The sequence below is a fragment of the Narcine bancroftii genome, chromosome 10 (genome assembly GCF_036971445.1).
Source record: "Narcine bancroftii isolate sNarBan1 chromosome 10, sNarBan1.hap1, whole genome shotgun sequence".
Lineage (NCBI taxonomy): Eukaryota > Metazoa > Chordata > Chondrichthyes > Torpediniformes > Narcinidae > Narcine > Narcine bancroftii.
This window is the reverse complement of record NC_091478.1, coordinates 63,866,066-63,891,317: the sequence shown is the minus strand read 5'-3', so window position 1 is coordinate 63,891,317 and position 25,252 is coordinate 63,866,066. Positions and strand designations below refer to the sequence as shown.

The window sequence follows — 25,252 nt, the reverse complement described above, 5'->3', positions numbered from 1 at the left end:
GGTTGTCATCCTTGGCGACTTCAACGCTTGCGTCAGCAAAGACTCAGAAACCTGGCCAGGAATCCTGGGCAAGCATGGTGTCGACAAGTGCAACGACAACGGGTGCCTCCTGTTGGAGCTCTGCGCAGAACAGCGGCTTGTTATTACAAACACCCTTTTTCAGCAGAGGGACAGCCTGAAGATTACATGGATGCATCCCCAATCCAAACACTGGCACCTCCTGGACTACGTCCTGGTGCGAGAAAGAGATAAATGAGATGTGCTCCACACCAGGGTCATGCCCAGCACGGAATGCCACACTGACCACCGGCTGGTTCACTGCAAGCTCAACCTTCACTTCAAGCCAAAGTCTAGGAACAGTAAAAGCCCCTAGAAAGAGGTTCAATGTTGAAAACTTGCAGTCAGACGAAGTGAGAGGAAACTTCCAGGCAAACCTCAAAGCAAAGCTCGAGGATGCAATCCACCTCACGGACTCGTCCCCTGAAACCCTCTGGGATCAGCTGAAGACTGCCATACTGCAATCCATTGAAGAGGTACTGGGCTTCTCCTCCAGGAAAAACAAGGACTGGTTCAACGAAAACAACCAGGAAATCCAGGAGCTGCTGGCAAAGAAGCGAGCTGCCCACCAGGCTCACCTTGAGTGGTAGACTAGCCTTGCCAAACGAACCCAGCTCAGCGCGGACATTGGCGACTTCAGGGGTTTTTACGAGGCTCTAAAGGCTGTGTACGGCCCCTCACCCCAAGTCCAAAGCCCACTGCGCAGCTCAGACGGCAAAATCCTCCTCAGCGACAAGATCTCCATCCTCAACCGATGGTCAGAACACTTCCAATCTCTTTTCAGTGCCAACCGCTCAGTCCAAGAATCCGCCCTGCTCCAGCTCCCTCAACAGCCCTTAAGGCTAGAGCTGGATGAGGTCCTCACCCGGGAAGAGACATATAAGGCAATTGAACAACTGAAAAGTGGCAAAGCAGCAGGTATGGATGGAATCCCCCCCAGAGGTCTGGAAGGCTGGCGGCAAAACTCTGCATGCCAAACTGCATGAGTTTTTCAAGCTCTGCTGGGACCAAGGAAAGCTGCCTCAGGACCTTCGTGATGCCATCATCATTACCCTGTACAAAAACAAAGGCGAGAAATCAGACTGCTCAAACTACAGGGGAATCACGTTGCTCTCCATTGCAAGCAAAATCTTCGCTAGGATTCTCCTAAATAGAATAATACCTAGTCTCGCCGAAAATGTTCTCCCAGAATCACAGTGCGGCTTTCGTGCAAACAGAGGAACTACTGACATGGTCTTTGCCCTCAGACAGCTCCAAGAAAAGTGCAGAGAACAAAACAAAGGACTCTACATCACCTTTGTTGACCTCACCAAAGCCTTCGACACCGTGAGTAGGAAAGGGCTTTGGCAAATACTAGAGCGCCTCGGATGGCCCCCAAAGTTCCTCAACATGGTTATCCAACTGCACGAAAACCAACAAAGTCGGGTCAGATACAGCAATGAGCTCTTTGAACCTTCTCCATTAACAATGCCATGAAGCAAGGCTGCGTTCTTTAGGTTGTACTCTTGCACAGTCCAGGCATCTATCAAGCTTTCAGTAGAGCCTGTGTCAATTAGGCATTTAGTGAAATGCATGTTTACCTTCACAGGCACTATGGAGTTGCTGAGCTGGTGAGGTCTGTCCTGGTCAAGGACCATCAAGGCTAGGACCCTGGAGACTCCATACTCCTGACTCGAGTGCCCCCCACCATACTGGGTTGCCCTGCATGGGTAAGATGGCATTAATCTCGTGTTGCAGCAAGATGGCCACCCTCCTTCTCCTCTGATGATGATGGCAGCTGAGTTTGAATTTTGGTCGCAGCAAAATGGCCACCGATCCTTTTTGCACCATTTCCTCACTGCCACTGCCACCCTCCGTCAGTGTGTAGCATAGCAATTCAGCTCAGGTGAATTCAGGGCAGATGGATGGGGCTGGAATCGGATCCAGGAGTGGTGCAGGCTACAGATTTCCCCAGGCTTCGCCTCATGCAGCAAACTCTTGCCAATGCCCTTTCTTGCCACAGCTGGAACACAGAGTCTTTTGCCAGGAAAGTGAGATCGGGGATGCTGGCTCTTACCGCAGAAAAAAGACCTCCCTCGCATGGGAAGCAGCAGCCATTAGGATTGGGGTAGTGGGAGCAGTCAGTCCTTGAAGGGATCTCCTGGGTTGAGTGAGCTCACTGAGTTCAAGGTCGTTGTTCTCAAGCTTGGCCAGTTCCAACAATTTGGCAGTTCAACTTGGCTAGCCAGGTCCTTCTTATCCAACTTGAGTAGTCGCTGCCTCATGTAGCCTGAGCGGACCCCTGGGACTAGAGTGTCCCGGATCTGTTCTTCCTCACGAACATGGCCCGTAATCGCTTCGTACCTGCACTTCTTGGCAAGCAATTCAATATGCAGTCATCGATAGTCTCTCCTAGCTGTTGGTGACGTAGAGAGAGTCGGTGCCTCGCTAGGACCTCATTTTGCGACTTCATGTACCTAGCTTTCAATGCCTTGATGGCCCTATGACTGCATACCTTTTGTTCCTACCCTCGAAATGAGTGCGGACTTCCTGAGTTCAGTGTGGAAGATGTCTCTGGTCTCGTTCACATAGGCCTAGAAGCAGTCTAGCCAGTATGTGAACTCCTCAGCTGCGTCAGGTGACAGGGGTCTAACAGCAATATATCAGGGTTGAGTAGTGGTTCCATCATTTAAGGAATAAGAGAATAAATTGTAGCGTGAATAAAAGTTCTCACGACTGGAGGGAGAACAATCGCTTTTACTAACATTAGTATGGGTAGGGTTCCACAGTAGTCTTCGGAAGGGTTCTGGGTTTAGCGGGAAACCAGGGTTGTATGCGAACAGATGGGGGTGGAGCCAGCCATCAGCACAACACACTACCAGTGAATCCCAGTTCTCTACAGGGTGTCTCCTCGGCTTCTCTTTCTTAGTGGGATGGGGAGACGGGTGGTATTCTTTTGTTCTCGTGCCCTGCGCTGGTCACTGATATCCTGGAGCTCTCATTCCACTGTCAAGTATGCACACTGCCATCTTGGACACCTCTGTGGTTTCAAATATGTTAAAAAAAAACCTGTTGGACCATTTAAAGAATGTATGGGGCTGTCAACATCACAGCTGAGAAGGACCCTCTGGGACTGTACCACCAGCACCTGCCGTTACAGCAGACCCAGCAGCGCTGGATTTAAGACGAAGCTCAGAAGAAATGTCTTCACTCAGAGGTGATGAACATGTGGAATTCATTGACACAGAGAGCTGCAAAAGCCAAGTTGCTGAATAGATTTAAGGTGGACATTCACCAGAGGACAAATGAAGAAAATTGGCCATCAAAGATCATGTAGTTATTTAGTTTTTGAGATCTCAAAATTCAATTATGCAGCCTATTCAAGGTGCAGATGACACACATGTAAAATTGGGCTTATCTGACCCACTGTCTGAAGAATCAGTTTCTGGCTGTGTGCTCTTATGCTCCAATTTTGCTCCCATGTCTTAATATCACTGTTCAAATGTGACAGAATATAGATATGTTTTAGGGATATAAATTGGAGCAGGGTTTGTTAGTGTAGGACACATAAAAACACTTTAAACAAATCTTATTCAAAATACTGGAGCTCTGCTAATGCTAGACATGTTGGGGCCTCAGAGCCTTTACAAAAGCTTTGGGGAGTGCCAAGAGACTTCACTAATGGATTGTTGTTTACAAAAAGGCAACAGATGAAAGAGCTTGTCGGAGCTGCATTCTGCCTGCAGTGGAACTTGCTGTTCTAAGAGGGTCATATGGTTTTGCAAACAGAGTGAGTAAAACAGGCTTTCTGTGTGTGTGTGTGTGTGTGTGTGTGTCTGTGTGTGTCTCTGTGTGTGTCTCTGTGTGTGTCTCTGTGTGTGTCTCTGTGTGTGTCTCTGTGTGTGTCTGTGTGTGTCTGTGTGTGTCTGTGTGTGTCTGTGTGTGTCTGTGTGTGTCTGTGTGTGTCTGTGTGTGTCTGTGTGTGTGTGAGAGAGAGAGAGAGGGGGGAGAGGGGGGGAGAGAGAGAGAGAGAGAGAAGAAAAAGAGAGATAGAGAGAGAAAAGAGAGAGAGAGAGAAGAGAGAGAGAGAGAGAGAAGAGAGAGAGAGAAAAGAGAGAGAGAGAAAAGAGAGAGAGAGAAAAGAGAGAGAGAGAAAAGAGAGAGAGAAAAGAGAGAGAGAGAAAAGAGAGAGAGAGAAAAGAGAGAGAGAGAGAGAGAGAGAGAGAGAGAGAGAGAGAGAGAGAAGTTCTACAGTGATGCAGTCAGCAGCAACAACTGGGACTGGAACAGGATAAGCTGGCAAGCTTCTGGAAAGCCCCATTTGGGGCTTGTGAGTTCTTAGTTCAGCCTGGTCAAAACCCTTGTGGTTCATGGAAGAGGAGTGGACTGGCTGTCTAATGTTTCACTTGAAATAAGAGAAACATGAAGGAACTCATGGTGACCTAAAGAAAGAGGTTATCATCTGGAGACCATGAGGGGGAAGTTTCTTCAGCAAGACACTGAAGTGGCTGAGTGTCCATTGTACAACAAATCTCTCTCTGAAAATTGACAAGAACCTTCCTGAGCAGTAATCATTTACCTTTCAAGCACCAAAGCCTGGTAAACTTTATAAATGTTAAATCTGTGAACAGTATAATTGCCTGCAACCAGTGAACTTGGGGGGAACGAGAAGTGAGATTGGACAGTGAATCAAATAACTTTTCTGAACTTACACACACATTACATACACATACATTTAGAATTAGAAGGGGGTTAAGATAGATTAGTTAAGTCAATAGTAAAAACTTAGTGTGATTCTGTTTTCATGTTGAAAGATAATTAAAATCAACTTTGTTTAAGTAACCATTTGTCTTGGTGAATATTTATTGCTGTTGGGTTTTGGGGTCCTCTGGGCTTGTAAAATTTTATGGGGGCTCATCCAGGATTTGAACCCGGGACCTCTCGCACCCGAAGCAAGTCCTCTGGGATCATAATGGTTTCCCATTGCCTGTCTATGCAACATGCACCATCCAAGTACACTACCATCCCAGTTAGCCTGTTTGGCTCGCGCTCTCTCGCCCTCACTTTCAAACACCTGCATCACTTCTGACCTCTTGATTATTAGTTCAACCACCAGCCCTGATCCTTATTGGCAAAAAGATAATTATAGTACATTTCCAATTATCCAAAATGTTCAGGACCAGGCCTATGTCATTATTAAAAACAGCCCAATAGCAACAGCAAATCATTTGTATCAATGTTTAAACAACAACAAACAAGGGAAGGCTTTTAATGTTTAATTCTCAACAAAAAAATGATCGAGACTTCCCAACCACCGCCGCTGATCCCCAAAGTGTCCCACCGCTGCCACTGATCCCTGGGTAGGTTTCCCAGGCTGGTGGAACACTCACTGGAGAGTTGGCAGGCTACTGTCTCCCTGGTCACTGGAGCTTCCAATGCCAGAGTCCCAACTTCGAATCCTCCCCTAGGCCTACCACACACCAGGGACTCCAATGTGCGGGTGCAGTAGTAGGGACCACAGGTGTACTGAGGTGGGAGGGAAGGTAGGGGACGTCACTGAGCCAGAGATCCCGCTCCTGCCCAGGAGGCTGCTCACCTTGATGATGCTTGACAAGGGGTTCTTGTGGCCACTTGCGGCTGGGACAGTGACACGCAATTTGAGAGAGAGAGTTGGAGAGAAAAGTCAAGAAGAAATGGAAATAGAGAGGGGAGAGAGTTACCTGAAGCGAGAACAATCATTCTAATTTCATATCGACTGAATTTTTTTTCAACCTGTGATGTCAGTTCGGTTCCGAAAATATTTTGGATAAATGAGGATTTCTGAGAACCTGATTTTAAATAATCAGTTGTACTGTAATTTATGATGAGCCAACAGCTTTTTCAATTGACAACCAAACTCCAAAACTTGTCAGATCAGCCACCATCCTCCAATCTGCAATCTGACCAATCTATGAAACAACCACCAATCTTCAACCTCTGATTTATCAAGAATTTCTAATGTTAAATCTGACTGAAACCAATCATAAATCCTAGGTTGAATTATTTCCTCAGATTACTCTACAACATTGAACCTAGCAGAGGAAAGATGTTTTGGCACACAAAATGTGCAATGCCTGCACTTCTACATAATATTTCTTGAATATCATGCATAATAAAACTTCACCGCTGAGAAGTCTCAAGTTAAACTGGTTCAGGACTGCATTATGCACTGACTATCCAATTTTGGGCTAGGACATTTTATGGAGGTGGATTACTTTCTATTGCCATCAATTAGTATTGCTTTAATGATTGAGTATACCATTCCTTTGCCTTGCTGGAGACAGTACATATTTAACATTTAATAATACTCATTTCCTTTTGACAAGAGTTTCAGAAGTGAAGCCAATGGTTAAAAAATGTATTAAAGAAAAAGTTAAACTGAAAAAAGGAAATGAGAGAAAGAAAAAAAGAGAGAGGAAAAAAAAAAATCCCAGGGTGGCATGTGATGTTATTTATGTGCTTGGACAATAAATCTGAAATCTGACAGAGAAAGAATGAGTGAGCAAGAGAGAACGCAATCGATTGAGAGAGAGAGATGAGAGAGAGAGAGAGAGAGAGAGAGAGAGATGAGAGAGAGAGAGAGAGAAAGAAAGAGGGGGCGAGGGGGAGGGGGGGCGAGGGACGAGGGGGCGGGGGGCGGGGGCGAGGGGGGCGAGGGGGCGGGGGGGCGAGGGGGCGGGGGGCGAGGGGAGGGGGGCGAGGGGGAGGGGGGCGAGGGGAGGGGGGCGAGGGGGGAGGGGGGCGAGGGGGAGGGGGGCGAGGGGGAGGGGGGCGAGGGGGGCGAGGGGGAGGGGGGCGAGGGGGAGGGGGCGAGGGGGAGGGGGGCGAGGGGGAGGGGGGCGAGGGGGAGGGGGGCGAGGGGGAGGGGGGGCGAGGGGGAGGGGGGCGAGGGGGCGGGGGGAGGGGGGCGAGGGGGAGGGGGGGCGAGGGGGAGGGGGGCGAGGGGGAGGGGGGCGAGGGGGAGGGGGGCGAGGGGGAGGGGGGCGAGGGGGAGGGGGGCGAGGGGGCGAGGGCGAGGGGGCGAGGGGGAGGGGGGCGAGGGGGAGGGGGGCGAGGGGGAGGGGGGCGAGGGGGAGGGGGGCGAGGGGGAGGGGGGGCGAGGGGGAGGGGGCGAGGGGGAGGGGGGCGAGGGGAGGGGGCGAGGGGGGGGAGGGGGGCGAGGGGGGCGAGGGGGCGAGGGGGACGAGGGGGGACGAGGGGGGCGAGGGGGAGGGGGGCGAGGGGGAGGGGGGCGAGGGGGAGGGGGGCGAGGGGGAGGGGGGCGAGGGGGAGGGGGAGGGGGGGCGAGGGGGAGGGGGCGAGGGGGAGGGGGGCGAGGGGGAGGGGGGCAGGGGGCGAGGGGAGGGGGCAGTGAGGGGGCGAGGGGGAGGGGGCGAGGGGGAGGGGGCGAGGGGGAGGGGGCGAGGGGAGGGGCGAGGGGGAGGGGGCGAGGGGGAGGGGGCGAGGGGGAGGGGGCGAGGGGGAGGGGGGCGAGAGGGGGGAGGGGGAGGGGGCGAGGGGGAGGGGCCGGCGAGGGGGAGGGGCCAGGCGCTGGGGGGCGAGGGGCCCAGCGGCTGGGGGGCGAGGGCCCAGCGGCTGGGGGCGAGGGGCCCAGCGGCTGGGGGGGCGAGGGGCCCAGCGGCTGGGGGGGCGAGGGGCCCAGCGGCTGGGGGGGCGAGGGGCCCCAGCGGCTGGGGGGGCGAGGGGCCCAGCGGCTGGGGGGGCGAGGGGCCCAGCGGCTGGGGGGGCGAGGGGCCCAGCGGCTGGGGGGGCGAGGGGCCCAGCGGCTGGGGGGCGAGGGGCCCAGCGGCTGGTGGGGGCGAGGGGCCCAGCGGCTGGGGGGGCGAGGGGCCCAGCGGCTGGGGGGGCGAGGGGCCCAGCGGCTGGGGGGGCGGAGGGGCCCAGCGGCTGGGGGGGCGAGGGGCCCAGCGGCTGGGGGGGCGAGGGGCCCAGCGGCTGGGGGGGCGAGGGGCCCAGCGGCTGGGGGGGCGAGGGGCCCCAGCGGCTGGGGGGGCGAGGGGCCCAGCGGCTGGGGGGGCGAGGGGCCCAGCGGCTGGGGGGGCGAGGGGCCCAGCGGCTGGGGGGGCGAGGGGCCCAGCGGCTGGGGGGGCGAGGGGCCCAGCGGCTGGGGGGGCGAGGGGCCCAGCGGCTGGGGGGGCGAGGGGCCCAGCGGCTGGGGGGGCGAGGGGCCCAGCGGCTGGGGGGGCGAGGGGCCCAGCGGCTGGGGGGCGAGGGGCCCAGCGGCTGGGGGGGCGAGGGGCCCAGCGGCTGGGGGGGCGAGGGGCCCAGCGGCTGGGGGGGCGAGGGGCCCAGCGGCTGGGGGGGCGAGGGGCCCAGCGGCTGGGGGGGGCGAGGGGCCCAGCGGCTGGGGGGGCGAGGGGCCCAGCGGCTGGGGGGGCGAGGGGCCCAGCGGCTGGGGGGGCGAGGGGCCCAGCGGCTGGGGGGGCGAGGGGCCCAGCGGCTGGGGGGGGCGAGGGGCCCAGCGGCTGGGGGGGCGAGGGGCCCAGCGGCTGGGGGGGGCGAGGGGCCCAGCGGCTGGGGGGGCGAGGGGCCCAGCGGCTGGGGGGGCGAGGGGCCCAGCGGCTGGGGGGGCGAGGGGCCCAGCGGCTGGGGGGGCGAGGGGCCCAGCGGCTGGGGGGGCGAGGGGCCCAGCGGCTGGGGGGGCGAGGGGCCCAGCGGCTGGGGGGGCGAGGGGCCCAGCGGCTGGGGGGGCGAGGGGCCCAGCGGCTGGGGGGGCGAGGGGCCCAGCGGCTGGGGGGTGCGAGGGGCCCAGCGGCTGGGGGGGCGAGGGGCCCAGCGGCTGGGGGGGCGAGGGGCCCAGCGGCTGGGGGGGCGAGGGGCCCAGCGGCTGGGGGGGCGAGGGGCCCAGCGGCTGGGGGGCCGAGGGGCCCAGCGGCTGGGGGGCGAGGGGCCCAGCGGCTGGGGGGCGAGGGGCCAGCGGCTGGGGGGGCCGAGCGGGCCAGCGGGTGGGGGCGAGGGGCCAGCGGGTGGGGGCGAGCGGGCCAGCGGGTGGGGGGGGCGAGCGGGCCAGCGGGTGAGGGCGAGCGGGCCAGCGGGAGAGGCGAGCGGGCCAGCGGGAGAGGCGAGCGGGCCAGCGGGAGAGGCGAGCGGGCCAGCGGGAGAGGCGAGCGGGCCAGCGGGAGAGGGCGAGCGGGCCAGCGGGAGAGGCGAGCGGGCCAGCGGGAGAGGCTGAGCGGGCCAGCGGGAGAGGCGAGCGGGCCAGCGGGAGAGTGCGAGCGGGCCAGCGGGAGAGGCGAGCGGGCCAGCGGGAGAGGCGAGCGGGCCAGCGGGAGAGGCGAGCGGGCCAGCGGGAGAGGCGAGCGGGCCAGCGGGAGAGGCGAGCGGGCCAGCGGAGAGGCGAGCGGGCCAGCGGGAGAGGCGAGCGGCCAGCGGGAGAGGCGAGCGGGCCAGCGGGAGAGGCGAGCGGGCCAGCGGGAGAGGCCAGCGGGCCAGCGGGAGAGGCCAGCGGGCCAGCGGGAGAGGCCAGCGGGCCAGCGGGAGAGGCCAGCGGGCCAGCGGGAGAGGCCAGCGGGCCAGCGGGAGAGGCCAGCGGGCCAGCGGGAGAGGCCAGCGGGCCAGCGGGAGAGGCCAGCGGGCCAGCGGAGAGGCCAGCGGGCCAGCGGGAGAGGCCAGCGGGCCAGCGGGAGAGGCCAGCGGGCCAGCAGGAGAGGCGAGCGGGCCAGCGGGAGAGCCAGAGAGACAGAAAGAGAGAATCAGAGATAGAGGGACACACAGAAACAGAGAGAGAGTCAGAAAGAGAGAATCAGAGATAGAGGGACACACAGAAACAGAGAGAGAGACAGAGAGATAGAGAGAGAGAGAGAGGAGAGAGACTGAGTAGAGAGGAGAGAGGAGAGAGAGAGAGAGAGAGAGAGAGAGAGAGAGAGAACACAGAGTGATGGAGCAAATAGTGAAAAATTTTAAATTTTAGAAGCTAAGGTGTAAAGAATGAACGGCTAAAAAAATTTTTAAAATAATTTCTAACCTGCAGTAGATGTTGTCAATACTTTAAGCACAATCAGTGGAATAAGTAGAATTGCTCCAAGGTTGATCATCTGGATCGTATATCCCATTTTTTCACTCATTGCAAGCTGCAATACATAAAGAAGACCTGTTAAGTTCAACTTTTCCATACTGATAACTGTAGTTTCTTTCCAAGTAAATGATTTTTTTAAAAATTCTCCATTGCTATTACAGTGCCAGAGACTCTGGTTTGAATTCAGCACTGTCTGGAAAGAATTTCCACATTCTCCCCAAGTCTGTGTGGGTTTCCTCTGGGCGCTCCAGTTTCTTCCCACCATTCTAAACGTATGGGGGGGGGGTAGGTTAATTGGGGTATTTTGGGGACATGGGCTCGTGCTACCTGTCTAAATTATAATTTTAAAAAATAAATTTAAAAAACTAAATGGATAAAACAATGCAATATACGTTCTAATAGAAAAGTCATGCAACAGCTATGTCCCTTTCCAAGGAGTAATTATAAACCCTGAATTTACAGGGTAATGCTATGAGGAAAAATAAATTAGTTATTTTGAAAACTGTGTAATCGCTGACTAGCTGGGAACTTCAATTATATTCTCATTGCAAAGTTATTTGTTGGATTATTATTGTACACCAGCATAAAGCCCATATCATCAAATTAAAGAACAGCAGCTACTTAAGAAAATTGCAGCTGAACCATTTTTCTTCGAGTAAATGACAATCATTCATTTACAACTAATTTTTTTTTTTTTTAAGTACAAAACATTTATAATGTAGTTGAATAATGAGTTTATTAAGAAGGTTATTTTACTTTTAACTATGGATTTCTTAATGATTAGATTGAAGCAAGCATACGGGGAAAATACAAATTCTATGGATCTTAATCTTTGACAAGAAAGATAATCATTATGGGTAAGGGTAAGGGCAAGGGAGGCATATGCATTTTGGTGATATTAATGTAAGGTTTTCTCATGTATAGCCATAAATTAACAAATATAATTATATCAACCTTTACTAACATCTTTACTATTTCAGTCATTCTCACCATTCTTCAGGATTCAGATTTCAGCTTTATTGTCAGAGTACATACATGACGTCACAAACAAGGGAGAATTACCACTTATTGGTATGGAAAAAAAACCACAACATAAACATGTAAAGAAGTAAAGAAATGTAAACAATCTGTGCAATACAGAGGGGAAAAAAAAATCAATAGAGTGCAAAAGTAACAGTCCTTAAATGAGTCCTTGATTGAGTTTGTTGTTGAGGAATCCAATGGTGGAGAGGAAGCAGCTATTTCTGGACTTAGTGGTATGAGTCTTGTGGCACCTATACCTATTTCCTAATGGTAGCAGTGAGAACAGAGCATGTGATGGGTGGTGTGGATCTTGATGATTGCCACTGCTCTCTGACAGCATTCCTTATGGACGTTCTCAATAATGGGGAGAGTTATGTCTGGGCCGTGACCACTACCATTTGCAGGGTATTGGTGTCCCCATACTCGACCGTGATGCATCGGGTCAGCACACTTTCCATCACACATCTGTCAAAATTTGCCAAGGTTTCTGATGTCAAGCCAAACCTATGCAAACAGAGTAATAACAAGAGTTCCCTGAGACCATCTTCAATCCCACCTGCCTCCACATTCAATGATTATCCACATCAATTTCTGCTAGCTTCAACAACATTCACCATTTTATCATTTCATAGGGATTATTCATTTTGCAGCACCTCGGTCAATTCTTTCGTCCCTCCAATCCCTCCAATCTTATGGCACTTACCCATGCAACAACAGGAAATTTAGCACCAGTCCCTTCATGTCCTTCCTTCTATAATCAGAGAGTGGAACAAACTCTCCAGATGATGCAGCAATCACTTTTTCCATTCAAGCAGACTGCATTTGTTGCTCCCAATGCGGTTTCCTCTACATTGGAGAAACTAAATGCGTTGGTTGATCACTTAGAGCAGCCATGTTCAGTCTGCAGGAGTGATCCTGAGCTTCCAGTTGCCTGCCATTTTATGTCTTCATCACAAATTATTTGGCTTTTCATCTAAAAATTATTTGGTTTCATGTTCCTAACCAAAAACATATTTATGAAACAAAGTTGAAATTTAGTGGTGGAGATGCACTTACTGCTGACAGAGATCTTTCTATGTGAAGAGCAATAATGATAAATATATTTGACACTGAAAAAGAAAAGAAAATGGTCACACTTCTGATTTGATACTATATTTATATTAATGAAACTTAATTAATTGAAATGAGTGCCTCACACTAACATTTAAGGATGTTGATAAACTCAAATTACTTATTTAATCTTAAATATTTTTACTAAAAATATTTTTTTCAATCTCTTCTTCATTTTATTTTATCTTGTAATGCTATTAGTTCCCTTGTTTTACAGTGACATGTTTGAACATACAATTCAAGAAAGACCTAATCATTTCAGTGATCAATAGAAATCATTTTTTTAATACTTATTCTCTGAACAATTTCACAATTTTGAATGTCCTTTAGGTTTCCCATAATTCAGGTCTTGCTTCAAACTGCAGAAGAAGTTTTTCATTGCTGCATTCTTTTATCCCTATTCCTATCTTGCAGATTTGTCTCTAGTATTTATGGCATGCACAAAATAATACACACAACAGAAATAAACAAGAAACTCTGCAGATGCTGGGATCAAGGTCAACACACAGAAGTGCTGGAGAAATATAGCTGGTCATGCAGCATCCATAGGAAATAAAAGTTAAAGCAATCAATATTTCAGGCCTGAACCCTTTATCAGGAATCCTTTATTCCTGGTTAAATTGATTTATATTTGTAGAATCTATTCAAAAATGGAAGGATTAAAGATATAGCTTTGCAGAATAATTGAATAAGATTTAAACTTTGCTTATCTTTTGGTGAAAAATCAGTAGTTTTAATATATCATTAACATTTTTTTTAAATAATCCAATTAAAATAACATCTCATTTACTATCTGTGATAAAGTGCTACCACTAGGAGGAGTAGAGACAGAGTGTGTCGCATCTTGGGAATGCTGTGGCATCTTGGATAGATTCAAAATGGTTGACTCCACGAGGTCTGGCATGTGTATGTTCTAGCCTTCATGCTGTTTGCTTAGTTAATAAATAAAGAAGGCATAAGTGGGGTACATGTGTCCTAAGGAGATCCACATAAAAACAATTCAATGAAAGGCTCATCAAATTGCTACAACACACAACACATCCAGAAGTACAGATTAAAGTTAAACAGAGAACAATGTCATATTGAGAGTCCTGGGAATAATCAATTTCATTGGTAAATTCAAACCAAACCTGACTTCTAAAACAATGTACCTAAGGAAGGTGTTACAGGTCAAATGTGAATTCAAGTGGACAGACCACGGAGAAGGATGGGGATGAATGAAGACCATTCTAACTACAGAACCAATACTTTTGATGTTATTTGTTGCATCCAGAAAGATGAAAATATCCAGAGATGCTTCAAAAGGTAGAATAGGTGCTTCAGGCTATAGATTGGAGGCCAGTAGCATATGCATCAAGAATGATGACAACATCTGAATCTCAATGTGCACAGATCGAGAAAGAGCGTCTAGGTCTGGTCTACCAACATTCCACAGTTATATGTTTGGTCTACTGACATTCATGGCAGAGACAGACCACATGCTATTAATAGCAATAATCAGGAAAAAGCTCAGTGAAATGTAGCAAAGAATCCAAAGACTGATGATGAAGTTACAATGTTATGACTTTGAAGTGGTGTACACACCAGGGAAACGTTGTGTTAGCTGATGCGTTATCCAGGGTAATGACAGAGTGAAGCAAACAATGAGAGTTCTATTGAGACAGATGTGAATCTCCATGTAAATTTGATCACTGAATTTCTTCTCATATCTGACATGAAATCCAAGCAGATGGCATGAATCTGAATGAAGAATGGCCTAGAGATGAATGTCAGCCATACTACAACATCAAACTGAGTTAAATGTTGTCAATGGGCTTCTACTCAAACAGTGCAAAATTGTCATTTCTCAATCACTGCGACAAGAGATCCTGAAAATGATGCATGAGGGGCACATTGGAATTGAACACTGTTGTTTATTAGCCAGGGATAAATGCTGACATTGACAAGATGGTTTCAAGCTATGAGATCTGTTTGAAACATCATGCAAAGCAGACAAAAGAATCCATGATAATAAAAGATGTACTAGCAGAATCACGGCAGAAAGTTGGACTGCTCTGTTCCACATGGATGGAAAGAATTACTTGCTTGGTATTGATTATCTATCAAACTATCTGGAGATTGTGCTGCTTCCTAGCATGACTACTGCCTGTGTGATCCAATATATGAAATTGATCTCTGAATTCTCAAATTGTCTACAGTGACAATGGACCATGCTATAGTTGTAGAGAATTCCAGAAATTGCAGCCGAGTATGATTTCTGACATGTGACTTCAGTCAAATAGGAGAGAAAGGAGTTCACATAGTTAAACAGTTGCTCAAGAAAGCACGAGACAGTGGCTCAGATCTGTATCTAACTCTATTTATTTACAAAGCTTCGCTGCTTGAGCACAGCATGTCACCTGCTAAGTTTCTGTTGGGATGTAGACTACGCACCACACTTCCCTACTCTGCGGACCCAAACAAAAACCAAGATGTCAAACGGAAACAAAAGCGTCTGCAAGGGAGACAAAAAGCAAACTATGACAAGTCAGCAAGAAGCTTAGGGCCACTGGCACAACATGACACAGTGAGACTCAGAGATTCAAACACTTAGGACAAAAAGGCTACTGTTCTAGGAGAAGTAAATCCAAGATCCTACACTGTTGGAACAGAGGAGGGTTAATTACTGAGGAGGAATCGAAGGAGCCTGCTGAAAACACCAGAGATACTGCAGGAAAAGATAAATGCAGAGGATTCAGCTTGCACAGAAACAGAGGAAACACCACCTGTGCTAGACAGTAATGGACCTGCAGAGCCGACACAAGCACCTGTGATAAGAAGATCCACACGCGTTGTCAAAGCACCTGACAGACTGAATTTATAAAATAAAATAAATGCACACTTAAAAGTTTGTGCTGCTGATGTTCATGTTATGTTTGTGTTGAACTTTAAATTGAAAGAATATTATATTAATGTGTTATGTTTGATTAAACAACTCAAGGAAAGGGGATGTAGTGATAGAGTGCTACCTCCAGGAGGAGTCAGAGACAGAGTGTGTAGCATCTAGGGAATATTGCATCTTGGGTAGATTCAATAGGGATGCCTTCACGAGTTCTGGCAAGTGTATGTTCTGTCCTTTGTGCTGTTTGCTTTGTTAATAAATCTAGATGTTTTAAAACGAACCCAAGTTTCTTATTGTCATATATTTTTTTAAAAATCACACCTTCCATTTTAATCAAAGTGGTGCCCACTTACCAATAATTAGATATGAACTTGGCCAAGTGTTGGGGTCACTCAAAGCAAATGCAATAATCTGAACTGGATCCACAAGGATTCCATACCTGTACAGATACTTTAGTTGTCATTGATATCACAACCAAACCTACAAACTAAATATTGATAAAGTTGGAAAAAAATGCTGTCAATATAATTTCATACAATATAATTTGGTGATAATATCCATTCTACTTTGAAAAATATTAGTATCCCTAGGTTCTTTACCAACTGTAACAATGAGAGGTTCTTTGATTTGTATTTTTGGTTCTGTTTGTTCTATTAAATCTAGGCATATTTCAGTTTTGGTTAAAAAATAAGATGCAATTCCTATTTTTCCAAACACAATCTTGTTAATGTCACCAGGCTCAGGCTAGAATCTTTTAAAATTAAACAATACTGCTTGATTGGTTTGGTTTGCACCTATCTAACATATGACTCTCAAACTTATGTAGTTAAGACAGTGGTTCTCAACCTTTTTCTTTCCACTCACATATCACTTTAAGTAATCCCTATGCCATAAGTGCTCTGTGATTAGTAAGGGATTGCTTAAGGTGGTATGTGAGTGGAAAGGGAAGGTTGAGAATCACTGCTCTAGACCCAATTATTACTGAAATATTTTGCTTGAGAAAAATTGTCATTGGTACATTTCCTTTGGAGTTATGAAACCATGCACATAACGAGTCAATTAGGTTGATACACTATCAATTCATCAAAGACTGAAGTACAGTAACTGATGGTTTTTATTAGCTAGAGATAGACAGCATCCCTTGTGTTATGCTGGCTCACAATGACCTGGGCTCATTGGGAGCAGGGTTGTGGCATGACATCCTTTATGGGGAATAAAGGGGAGGAGTCATGAGCTGGCCAGTGAGAGCAGAGTCAAACATAAAAGGTCATTCTATTTACATGCAACAGTGCTTTCACCACATAGATACGATTAAAACAGTGGTTTTCAAACTTTTTCTTCCCACCCACATACCTCCTTACACAATCCTTTACTAATCACAGACATCACTAAAATAGGGAATACTTAAAGTGGGATGTGAGTGGAAAGAAAAAGGTTGAGAACCTCTGAGTTAAGATAACCCAGACTCTGATGTTATTGAAACTCTTTACTAAGATAGAAAAGAAACAACCATAGTCAAATTAATATGTTATTTTGAAGTCTTTGTAAAGGAATGAATTGCAGTAAAACTCATGGTATCCAGAATTCAAGCAACTGGCAGCCTCAAGTTACCGGCAAAAAAAATTTGAGGAAAATAAATGTAAACATTTTAATAAATAAGAATAAAACAAGAAGTTAAAAAAAAAAATACACATTTTAAATTGTAAAAGTAAATGTTCTCTGAAGTAACACATACACATTTGGTGAAAACGGGAGCAAATATTCAGCCAGAAGAATGCCTTGGTCATGCTTTGTTTGTAGTAGCTGTTTGATTAAAGTAGTGTGAAACAGCAATGGCATCGCCCAGGATGAAGAGTTGATTGACGCCACTCGCCATTGGGATGTCTCTCTTAAAGTGTCTCCTTATCCCTGCCTATTAAGAGTCGCCCTAGTCAGGGGCTTTATCTGTAAACTTGGGGGAGTGGGGATTAATTATCTGTAATGTTACAATTTGTCTTTTAGGCAGCTCCATGGAGGGGGAGGAACTTGCTGATACAACGGTGGTTCAATGTTTTCAATGAATGTGATTGAAAATAAAGTAAAATGTTTTAAGGTTTATATATTCATGCCAGTGAAGTTTGTTCAGTGTAAGTACAAAATAGTATTTTTGTCTTTTAAACTGTTTATTCTTAATGCAGGTGTACTAGTTAGGCATTGCAAGGTAAGACTCAAGCAACCAGAAAAATACACTTACCTGGCATCTACCAATCTCCATAGCTACTGGATACCAGGGGTTTACTATAATTTGGAAACTCTCAAGGTACAAAACAATGACTCAAAAAAAATCAATCAAAGGCTTCCATAGTGGCATGAAATGTAATAAGATTTGCAGAAAATCAATTTACAAATGGTAAGCTTACTAGAGTTACAAACACCTTACTGTTCATCAAACAAATATTAATAATTGTAGGTATTATACATACGTGATCAAATTTTCAAAAACCATATGTGTATGAGTCAAAATCTGAGAAAAATAAGATAATTAAAATGAAAGCTGCACTTCATAGCAAATCTCCTGCATCTATCTAATACTACAAGGAGCAAAGCCCTAAGCTAGCCATAGGCACATAGGAAGGTTTGTACCAATAAATATGAAATACATCATTCTTGCATTCTTTCAATGTTAACTATCTATAATTTATATATAATTTTAAATTGTGATATGTTCTCCTTAATTTCCCCAGTAATCAGTGTGATAGCTGATATATTTGTATACAAGTAAATTCATTTGGATGAATAAATCACTTAAATGCTACAAGTTAATTAATAAATACTTTGATCAGTTAAATTACTTCTCCATTGCATTAAAAGAAAATTTGCCCTAAAAAATCTCAGTCTTCAATATTAAATGTAATCTAATGAATTATCCCTTACCCAATGTCTGTCACTCTTGCCTTTGCTCCCTAAAAGTCATTGTACATCAGTTAAATGCAACCCATTAGCAAATGAACTTGCTGAATTATGAATACAAGATAAGTTCCATGACAACAGACATCACTAAAATAGATAGCTGGAGAAAATGTAGAGGTAAATTATGAATATACATCTTGGAATCAATTTATTGCTTGAATTTTTCAGTTTTTATTTTATTCTTAGTTTGGGGTGTTATTTTATTGTAATTACTATTCAACAAAATTAATGTTAGTATTATTTTTAAATTAAGTTAGATCTTACAGCAAGGTAACCAGATTTGGACACAATATTCAAGCTCACAGATACACATTAATTTATTAAAGATTACCATAACTTCCAAGCCTTCATATTCCTTGTCTCCAATGATAATGGTAAGGATTCAATATCCAGATTTTCCATGAAATATAAAAATCAATTGTTGGATAATTTATATGAATAGTTATTTCAATTGTAGAAAAATGCACTTATGTTACTTTAAAATATTTTTTCATGATAGATCAAATGGAATTTCTTAGTTAATGCTTTAAAGATAGTTATGTTCAGAAAATGCAATAATCTAGCATTTTATTCCTCCATGTTTTAATAAGCATCAATGAAAAAATATGATTATTTCTGATGTTAAGTGGCAAAGAGATAAAACGAAGGGCTGTTTTTTTTCTGAATACATGCACCATTCATTATAAGATAGATGAATGAGTAACACAAATAGAAATTAATGGGCATGATCCAAGATCCCATTATAGAGATTTGGTTGTCAAGTGACCAAGATTAGGAATGTAATGTTCCTGGAGGTTAACCAAATGAAAATAATCTTCTTCACTTTCCACTATACCAGCCATTCTCAACTTTTTTTTTTGGCTATGGCCCTCTTAGGACTCTGCTCAAATTTTATGGGCCCCCTTCCCTGTGAAGCAGTCAAGTTTAGTTGGATTCTTCCCTACTTCTCTCCTAAGTATATAAAATCAAAAATATTTTATTATTTCAGTCCATAGTCCCCCTTAAATGTGCTGCAGCCACCCCACCCCCTGCACCCCCAAGGGAGCCATATGGCCCTTGTTAAGAATGGCTGCATTATAATTCCAATTTGCAAATGTGCCAACTACATACTCATATAGGCATTACGGAAATCCATGGATATGGGCCCAAGGTGGAAGTGGAGATGTAATCTTTTTGAATGGCAAAATAGGCATGAGGAGCCTAGATGCTTACTTATGCTTCTTTTTCATATTTTCCAAAGTGTTACAAAAATTCAGAAACAATAAATTTGCACTAACAACTCAACAAGGGAATTTTTAATTTTAGTCTTAAGAAAACAAAAGTTGATATGAAAGTAATGTCAGTAATTCAAAGAAGTACAAAAAGACATTTTTGTACAAATATGACATTTGCAAGTACATTCAGTCATTTACATTAAAATAAAACATTGCAAATGCATGCAATATAGTTCTTGTTATTGTTTTCTTAGATCTAGGAATATGACCTACCAGCACAACCACAGCCCAATTCAAAACCCCACGATAGTTAAGAAATCCACTGGAGGAACTTAACAGAGATTCTCGTATTTTGTGGCAACTGTGTAAAAAAAAAAGAAAAATCCAAGCTAATTCAGATTATCTTATTAAATCTACTATGTACACTGTAACTTACTGGTATTTAATTATTATTATCATCAATCAGTGAACAACAAACAATAGTCATAATTATTTCTTTAGGTGTTTTCATCAATCCATAATACATTAAAAATAGCAATAAATCATGTATCAGGTAAATCAGATGCCATAATTGTACATTACAGTAAAGAAATTTACAGGGGAAAACTTTTGACAGCAATTTACAATTTTACTCAGGAAATTAACAAACAGAAGTGACATGGAGAAAGAAGTGGTAATTTTAGAACACAGTTAATGATGAAGGTTGGCTGTTAAATATATAGGACAAAAGGTGTGGGTGGGTGGATGTGTGTGAGAGAGAAAGAGAGAGAGAGAATTAAATACAAGAGTAGGTAAAAAGAGGGAAACAGTGGAAGCAGATTTGGGTAGAATTGCCCAATATTAATAATGCCTAATTATCACAGCCTTGTTAAATTTGTTATTTGCCTTCATAATTGTTTTCCTATTTCCAATAGGATCTACAATCTTCAAAAGACAAAGCTGCAGAATTATCGTAACTTTCAGTTCAATGACCCTTCATCAGAACTAGATAAAGTTCATCATCGTCCCTAGTTAAAATATGAAAAATTAAGCACCACCAAAAATCTATTTTTTGCTTTCTCCATCCAATTTTTCCCCTCTCACTTCAGAAATGGTGAGCCACTCTGTCAAACTAGTTTAAATCACCCGAGGACAAACTTTCCTGAAAAATATTGGTTCCAGTTCTGTTGAAATGTAATCTGTCTCACTGATACAGGTCCATTTCCTCAAGATTTAGTCACAATGTCCAAGTATCTAAACCTTCTCCTCTTGCACCATTTCTTCAGCCATATATTCTTTCTCAACATTCTCCTACTTCCATACTCAATAGCACGTTGCATTGATAATAATCCAGAATCACTAACTTCTGTGATTCAACTCTTTAATTTCCTCTCTAGTTCCTGATAATGTACCTGCAGGATCTTCTGTTTCTATCTACCTACATCCGATATGAATATAAAGGGCACCAATACTTCTACTTTCTTAGAAGATTAAGTTTGGTATGTCTCTCAATAATTTCAAAAGGTACACTATTGAAAGCACACTTGATGGACACATCACCGCATGGTATGGGAACTGCCAGGCGCAAGATCTCCACCTCATCTCCCATTGCCCAGAAAAGGCAGCCAACATATTGAATGGCCCATCACATGCAGACACACACTCTTCTTTCATACCCAAGGGTATGAAAGTATGCATCAGACTTGAATACAGTTTCTTCCCAACAGCCATCAGGCTCCTAAATGAACCCAATAACAGAGGTCTCATGCTGCCCTTGCTTTGTGCTAAATTGATCTTTCATTACAATTCTAATCTCTATAATTGTCCTCTTTACTATGTTAGAGATAGTCTGCTTCCAGAATAGCCCAACTCACTGTACTAGGTATTTTCTAACAAATAAAATTAAACCTTAAATCCCTTTTAGTTTAGCCCTCATCCTTTCTACACCCACTTAATACAGTCGAGTCATTTACAAACCCGCCGAATTGACTCTGTGTATTCCCTCTCCAGTATTCCATTGAAATAGAAGTTATATAGCATGATGTGTTCTGAAACCTCTTGCAATATCTGCCTAATTTCTTGGTCTATGAGGCAGTCATCCAGTCCTCTCTGCATGAGCTCTTTCAGTAGACAATACATCTTGCATTAAAAACACAGAAATGCTGAAGGAACTCAGTCAATCTTTCAGTGTCCATAAGAAATAAAGATACATTGCTGACATTTTGGGCCTGAGCCCTTTTTCAAGGAATAAGCAAAGAACAGGAATGCTCAGAACAAAGACAGTGCTTGCTGGGGGAGGAGTCCAGACTAACAAAAGATGTTATAATTGGATGTGATAAGAGGAGAAATGAGAATTGATTTTGGCTCTGTGAAATGAGACAAAGGAAAAAGGGAGAGAGACAGATCTGGGGAAAGGTGATCGGGGAAGGGGGGGGGGTTTAAACAAAAGCCAGAGAAGTCTATCCTCATGCCATCTAGTTGGAGGGTGTCCAGATGGAGATGAGGTGTTGTTCCTTGAATTTGCAGGTGGTCTCAGTCTGGCAGTGCATGAGACCATGGACAGACATGTCAGCAAGGGAATGGGGTGGGGAATTGAAATGGGTGGCCACTGGGAGATCCACGCTATTCTGGTGGGGAGAACCGGTGTTCAACAAAGCAATCTCCCAGAGGGTGCCCAAGCTCTCCAATGAACAGGAGACCACAGCAGGAATACCAAATACAATAGATGACCCATTATTTCACTTGGATGGACTGATTGGGGCCCAGAATGGTGGCGAGGGAGAAGCTGTGGGCACGTGGTGTATCTCCTGTGGAGACAGGAGTAGATACCAAGGGGACAACTGGTGTGGAGGAATGCATCTTGTATACATGATAGTCCTGGAGCATAATGGAACCTGGAGGACACCCAAGGGGATCTAAGCAGGACCAAATCAAAAAATATTCATATCCCAGAAAGAATAGATTTGGCCTAAATGGATTCCCATGCCACATTCTTTATTTGGGGGAAGAGAATGGTGTTAATAAAGCTGATCAAAGTGAGAACTGGTTCTCCTGAAAGAGGAAATGGTAATGGATGGGGAAGTGATTGGGGACAAAACAGAGAAGTAAAAAAAGCATCATGACAGAATGATGATTGCTATCATACATGAGAACCAAACTGATTATAGAAAGCTTTGGAGTGTGGAATTTAAAAAGGGAGAAAATGAAAAAAAGTGACTGATATCAAATATCAAAGACACCAAAAATATTGTATTGACACATGAATAGGTAAAGGGTTGTAAGAGGAGGTGGGTCCAATCAGAGATCAAAGGAAATCTATTCAAGGAAACAGACATAGCTAAATTATAGATTGAATATAATAAAATTCTGATAAACTGCTGATGATTCCGAAATCCCAAAGGCTCAACCATTGGCTTCTGCAAAAGAAAACAGTTTGGCAAGTAATGGTTTTTCAAAAGACATCAACTGATTACCTCTGGTGCCTCGGGTAATCACTGCTGCACTCCCATACCACTCAGTGGAGCCTTGGATCAAGTGCTCCCTTTTTATTTACCAGGGCAGCAGATCTTGAGCTCCATTTTCACTCTCTGAGGTCACGTATCTAAACTACGTGTCCCCTTACTTAGGCTCCAGTTCCAGCACTCTTCTTTCATTCTCCAGGAACTTGGTTCAACCACTACCCTCTGACTTGCTGTCACCTCAGCTTGACAATCCTCTTTCATTTACTGGGATCCTGGTGGTCACAAATTTTGCACTCATTAGAGTCCCTGTTCTCCTGCTTTCTTCCACCTGCTAAGGCTCAGTTCCTGCATTCTCTTAATATTCACCTGGTTTTGTTCTCCGTGCTTCCTTTAAACTTGCTTGGTTCTGTTCTCCATGTCCCTTGAAACTTAAGACAGCTTTGTTCCCTGTCCCCTCTTTAAATTAAGGTTGCGTTAAAATTTATTATTCTGCTATGCAATTTTTAAAGAAAAAAGTTAAAATATTAATAGAATACTGCTAATCCAAAGTTAGATAAAACATTAATTAAATAATATCTAACAGTTCAGAGTATCTGATGGATGTGCACCAACAAAACACCGAAGCATGCCAGATTAAAGGAGTTTTACAATACTTCACCAGTCTTCACCAAAGGGAAAGGTATTGTTACAGACTCAGCAAAGGAAGAGGTCATCAAAATTCTGGATGGAATAAAAGTTTAAAAAAGGTACAAGGGCGATCTATACTTATAGTAGCTAAAATGATAAGTGGTTCATTTTAATCAGAAGAATAAGAAGAAATAATGTAAATTAGAGGGCACGATTCAAAATGGGCTTCAAGTGAGGACTGGAATTAAATATGAAACTTTATTGAAAGTGATATGATAGGTTACTGGCATAGGGTTTGCTCATTTTATAAACAGAGGCAAAAATCCAAGAGCAAAGAACTCAGTGAACCTTTGGAGAACACTAGTTTAGGTACAATTGAGGCATTATATCCAGTTATTGCTGCTACACTAAGAAAGATACAAAAGCTTTAAAAATGTGCAGGACATTTTTACTAAAATAATCCCAAGGATGAGTGGGTGGAGAGAGAATGTTTGAAATGGCAGAGGGATCACAAATTAGAATGGAAGTGATTGGCAAAAGAATTAAAAAATGACAAAGATAAACATACTTTAATAGAAGTAGTTATGATCAAAAATAAACTTCCCAAAGTAGAAATGGGATTTAAAAAGAAGTTGGGAAAATTACCTGAAAATAAGAAACTTCAGGGTTTGGCGAGTGGACTGCTTTCAAATAAAATGGAAAGGACTTAATAGGCCAAATGGCCCATTTATATATTGTATTCATTCTGCCAACTTAGTATTAGCCCAAAGTTAAACACAAAGCATCCCGTACACTCATATATGCAAGACTCAATAAGGGAAGCCAATTTCCTTTCCTGAACAGTATGAATTTTTTAACAATTCAGTATTTTCATGGTCACCAAAATTCCAAATTATCCTAATCCCCCAAATGCTATACTGGATATGAATTTGTGATTTGGATTATTTGTCCAGGTTTTCAGTTTACTAGTCTGGTATTTTAATAGTATTTTACCATTTCAAACGTGTGTCCACACAACCCAATTCAAATACATATAACTGAGTGGTTAGGTACAACAACAACACCACAAGTTTCGCAATTGGGCTGTATAAAAGAGGACAATGAGTCAGCATACAAGAGGGAGATTGAAAAATTGGCTGAATGGTGTACTAACAACAACCTCGCACTCAATGTCACCAAGATCAAGGAGCTGATTATTGGCTTTAAGAAAGATAAACTAGAAGTATACAATCCAGTCATCAGTGGGGGAGATCAGAAGTGGAGTGGGCCAGCAACTTTAAATTCCTGGGAGTGTCACTATCTCGTGGGACCTGTTCTGGACCATCATATTAATGCCATTGAGAAGAAAGCACATCAGTTAGATAATAACTTACGCCACTTGTACAAACTAAATTATCAGCAACTAATAAAGAAATTGCAGGAAGACTTAGAACATTAGAAAGAACGTTGATAGGGAGGGTAAACTGCATTAAAATGAACATGTTCCCAAGAATACAATTCTTATTTCAAACGTTACCAATTTCCTTAACAGAATTTTTTTTAATGAACTAAAGAGAATAATAAGGAAATTCTTGTGGAAAGGGAAGAAATGAAGGGTAGCTTTAGATAAATTAACAGAGAGGTATAACCAAGGTGGTTTGCAGTTACCAAACTTTAGAAATTATTACAGAGCCACACAATTAAGGTATTTATCAGATTTTTACCAGACAATGGAAAAACCAGACTGGACTAAGATAGAACTAGATAAAATAGGGGAGAAGGTACTGGAACATATACTTTATAAATGGGACGAAAAGTTGGTGCAATATAACAGCTCACCAGTATTGCATCATTTACTTAATATATGGAAGAAGATACATGTAGAAAGGAAAAAAAATGAATGACCAAATACCAAAATTATTATTGACACAAAATCCAC

The 25,252-nt window shown here is 44.8% G+C and overlaps 1 protein-coding gene across 5 annotated transcripts in view; it reads right to left on the bottom strand.

Moving 5' to 3' along the window:
* LOC138744630 (diacylglycerol O-acyltransferase 1-like) overlaps nt 1-25,252 on the bottom strand; it is a 132,679-nt gene that overhangs the window by 83,709 nt on the left and 23,718 nt on the right. For 2 of the 5 annotated variants that reach the window (XM_069901078.1, XM_069901079.1), the window contains exons 2-6: nt 19,541-19,628; nt 17,567-17,607; nt 15,458-15,543; nt 12,170-12,222; nt 10,040-10,145 (exon numbers count right to left, since the gene is read on the bottom strand). In XM_069901078.1, the coding sequence (XP_069757179.1) occupies nt 10,040-10,145; nt 12,170-12,222; nt 15,458-15,543; nt 17,567-17,607; nt 19,541-19,628 (374 nt within the window). Of the gene's footprint in view, nt 1-10,039; nt 10,146-12,169; nt 12,223-15,457; nt 15,544-17,566; nt 17,608-18,017; nt 18,047-18,384; nt 18,414-19,540; nt 19,629-25,252 lie in introns of those variants that run through there. The other 3 variants (XM_069901083.1, XM_069901081.1, XM_069901080.1) reach the window with 3 other exon arrangements.